At 38.0% G+C, this 4,105-nt stretch overlaps 1 protein-coding gene across 3 annotated transcripts; it reads right to left on the reverse strand.

Annotated features, from left to right (window-relative positions):
• Nucleotides 1-970: 970 nt before the first annotated feature.
• LOC112180186 lies at nt 971-3,804 on the reverse strand. Of its 3 annotated transcripts, none has more exons than XR_005804611.1 (3): nt 2,853-3,804; nt 1,667-2,019; nt 971-1,599 (listed from the first exon to the last, which is right to left on the reverse strand). XR_005804611.1 is itself a non-coding variant. In XM_024318695.2 (3 exons), exons 2-3 carry the CDS (start codon nt 2,905-2,907, stop codon nt 1,182-1,184), a joined length of 639 nt encoding a protein of 212 aa, XP_024174463.1. In that variant the 5' UTR covers nt 2,908-3,003; nt 3,114-3,804; the 3' UTR covers nt 975-1,181. The 3 variants fall into 3 exon arrangements, 1 of the variants encoding a protein (XP_024174463.1); XM_024318695.2 differs by having other exon boundaries at nt 975-1,765; nt 2,853-3,003; nt 3,114-3,804; XR_005804610.1 differs by having other exon boundaries at nt 971-2,019.
• Between the last annotated feature and the right edge of the window lie 301 nt (nt 3,805-4,105).

Below are 4,105 nucleotides of genomic sequence, written 5' to 3' on the forward strand. Positions count from 1 at the left end.
TTAACATATTTTCAATATAATATTCATCAAAATTATACTCATATTATATTTTAGTCAAGAATAGTGAAAATAACACCCCCATATAGCACCTCATGGTTGGAGATGAGAATTGAGTCTTATATAAATAGTGCAACTAGGGGGTGCTAAAATGAGAATAGCACCCCCAAATGGTGCCCATGGTTGGAGTTGCCCTTAGTGAAGAAATTTGAGGAGCAACGAGTCTCGTTCCCAACTGATCACAACTCGATAACCAAATATCAAGACATACATGGTACGTCATTTAATTTCATTTGCTCAATCCACTCCTAGGTTCTTCATCACTTCATAAATCCCCATTTTGAAGCCCAATTTTATTGACTTTTCTAAGTTCCACTTGGCCCATTTCATATGGCACGTGATGACAATACACAAAATCAAACCACACTAGGAATATTACATCTATGCAAGTTCGAACTACATTCCAAATTCTGAAATTGATTAGAAGTTGAGACTTGGGCTTAGTTGGGATTGCTGTGATGTGAGAAGAAGCACTTCCGAACTTGCTGTGAGAGGAATCACTTTTGAACTTGCTGTGAGAAGAAGCAGTTAAATGTTTGGTAAACTGTTTTCAAAAATGCTGTGAGAACAAAAAGTAATTTTTAAGTGTTTGGTAAATTAAAAGACAAAAGTGTTTTGACTAAGTATAATTACTAAAATGGTCATACATGTTAAGATATGCTATTAAACTGCATAATTTTGTTTTTTGAATCTGCATAAGGCCAACAAACAAATGGATTCATCATCAGCAAATCCCTTTCCATTTCTAATCTAATCAGTTTCATCAACGAATCCAAATTACCGATAGAGCTACAACAAAACCTAGAGAATCATTACAAAGAGCATATATACCTCAAAACCTAAAGGACCATTACAATCTCCTAGAAAGTTCAGGCCTAACAAACATAACAGGAAAATTACAATCTGTACAAGAATTTAACAAACACAAACAAATCAAAAGCCAGATAAATACTAGTCTCTTGTAAAGCTAATCGAACATCATTTTCTTCAAGACCATTTGATGTCTCCTTCCTTCCCCTTTGCAGATCTAGAATTAAAGAGATAAAAGATAAGCCAGCAGAACAGAACGCATGCTCTATGCTCTCAAAAACCTTTTTTTTTTTGATAAGAAAACTACAACAAAGTTACAGAGAAGTGCCTCTAGTGCACCCTGATCCTAGCCTATCAAATAACATTGCTCTTGAAATGTTGGGATGCAAGTGTTTCTCCCACACTTTTTCCATAGCGTAGTTGTGTCCAAGGTTTGCACATGCATCAGCGGCAAAGTTCGCTTCCCTATATATATGACTGAAGGAAATGGAATCAAAGTTGCAGATGATCTTCCTTATATCATTGATAATTTGTGCAAGTCTCCAGGGTGGTGATATTTTGCCATTCACTGCATCGATCACTAACTTGGAATCTCCTTCAACTTGTACATTCTTGTAGCCTTTTTGTGCAGCCATCCAGAGACTGTCTCTTAAGGCTATCACCTCAGCAGTTGGCACAGTGTTGGTACCGATCTTCTTGGACACCGCCGTTGTTAGGTTACCATTGGTGTCTCTACATATAAATCCACAAGCTGCTTTTGAGCTTGAAACAGAGCCATCAAAATTGATTTTGATTTTACCTTCAGGAGGAGGGTGCCATTTGATCACCATTGGGTTGTTTTGAATTGCTTCTCCTGAGTTAGTCTGGTTGCATTCTGAATAGCTTTTTAGCGTAGCAGCTGCTGCAATAACAATAGAATTAGGATGGGATCTAATATTGCGAAAGCAACAGTCATTCCTTGCCTTCCAGATCTGCCAGCAAGCAGCAAGCATTTTCATAAACAGATGTTTATCATAATTTTTCCTGAGGAATAGGGTCTTGAAGACCTCTACGTAACCACATTCCAGTTCTGGGCATTAGCCAGATTCATCAAGTTCCAGACTTCCTTGGTAAAGGGACAAATGCCAAACAAGTGATCTGCAGTTTCATTGTCTGAGTCACAAAGAACACAACTGTTATCCATAATAGGAGTAAATCTCGCAATTCTATCTTTCGTTTTTAGCCTCCCTCTAAGAAAAAGCCAGCTAAACATTTTAATTTTGGGGGGCATATTCAACTTCCACATTTTGTTGATGAGTTTAATGTGGGGGTGGTTCCTAGTTTCTTTATATTGTATCCAAGTTGCAGTTTTAATAGAAAATTTACCGTTCGGCGTTAAATGTCTCTACAAGATAATCATGTACTCAGAAATGTAAAGTAGTAAAAAGTAAACAACAGAGTCTATCAGAAACTAGTACCGTCTATGTTCGTCCTAGAATATACATACATTAGTTATGTTTAATAGCCATAAAGAAAAACAGAGAGAATAGAAAAGCAAACCCAGTCCCAGTGCAACCTAAGATTACACCAGATATATGCCAATATTTTGTTAATGTGTGAAAATTGTCACCCACAGATAGAATCATATAACAAAAAGAAAAAGCAGCGCCTTCAAGAGTAGAGCAAACCAATGGGACTGTAGTTAGCATGCTCATGTGATATAGAATATAAAGAAAGACTATCCTAGAATTCTGGAACCAACAAAAGCTGTCCTAATGAACATATATATGGTAAGACAGACCAGAAAGGGTTGTCCAAAACATTTTCCTTCAAAAGGAAGCAATTAGCTGAGCATTAACACTAATATCTTCCATATTAACTAACTGTCTTCCAAACTAAACCGATGACTGTGGTGGTTCTGAGTATGCCAATAAATTAAACTCCACAGGAGTCAAGCCAATATGCAAAAACTAGAGGGAAACATGGGATTTCAATATGATCATTACCCAAGTCATAGAGTCCATCAATAGAAAAGTCCATGTTTTCTAATAGCTTCTCCATCGGGAGACTTAGCGGTACTAACCAACAAGCACAAACTTCCAACAATAGATATCTCTACAAGTCTACAGTCATCAAGTATGACGAGTGCTTCTTAACCTGTAACACAAAAAGGAGACAACTATATCAAGAAACGAGAAAGAACTTCTTAAATAGCTCCTTCAAAGCACAGAAACAGAAACATTTCGCTAACTGGGAAGCCCACTGACACAGAGAGCTAGGATGCCAAACCGGAAGCACAGACGCAACCAACACAGGAATAAGCCCATGCATTAAACAATATCTGGTCAGAATTGCCACCACCAGCCCTTTTGCTCCACCCTTCCCCGAAACTTAAAAGAACAGCTGCAATAATCAACAAGAAAAGCGCCCCTACTTGTTAAATCGATTGCTTCTACCTACGTTTCAACACATTTCACCCAAAAATCAATCCAACCGGCCGGCACACTCAAAATTTAACCACAATTACCTAATCCAGTAACTCTTATTTACCTCAACATCACCCACTCAACACGAAAATTGTTGCAAAACACAAAGCCAATGAACAATCCAAACTACATAGCAATCAAATACAAAAACAAAAACAAAACCTTTATGCTTCATATCTCAAATTAAGCAAGGCAGAAACTTCAATAATGCTTAAAAGCACAAATCCAACTCACAAAACAACACGAATTACATGAGCAAGGACTTGATACAACATCAAGGAGCAGCACAGCAAGTTCAGTTCTTGGAGATGCTTGCCCAAAAAAACCACCAACAACGAGTCATTTAGGAGCAGGCAATTGAGGGTGAGGCTGCTAACGCCTCTGCACCCACCAACAATGCTACTAAAAATCTGGGCATCCATGTGTTTTTTATGGCAAAGAGGAAGGAGTCAAGGAGGAGAACGAATTTGCAAATGAAAGATTGGGTATAGGCATTTAGTTGTCTCAATGTCATTTTTAGAAAAGAAGGAGGACAGGATTGGTAGTTCAACATATTTCATTAATTGTCCACCGCTGCTCCGTGTTTTTTCCCAAAGCAGCTCCAAAAGCTAGGAATTGTGGCTTCTCAAAAGTCAAAACCAGCTTTAGGCAGCCCTAAAGCTATTTGGACCAAAGACCAAAAGCAGCTTTGGAAAATTTTACCAAACACCATCCTCTAGACCCAAAAGCAGAAGCAACCTCAAAAGCAGCTCAGGAATCAATCTCAAACTAAG

The sequence above is a fragment of the Rosa chinensis genome, chromosome 1, assembly GCF_002994745.2.
Source record: "Rosa chinensis cultivar Old Blush chromosome 1, RchiOBHm-V2, whole genome shotgun sequence".
In the NCBI taxonomy this organism is placed as follows: Eukaryota; Viridiplantae; Streptophyta; class Magnoliopsida; order Rosales; family Rosaceae; genus Rosa; species Rosa chinensis.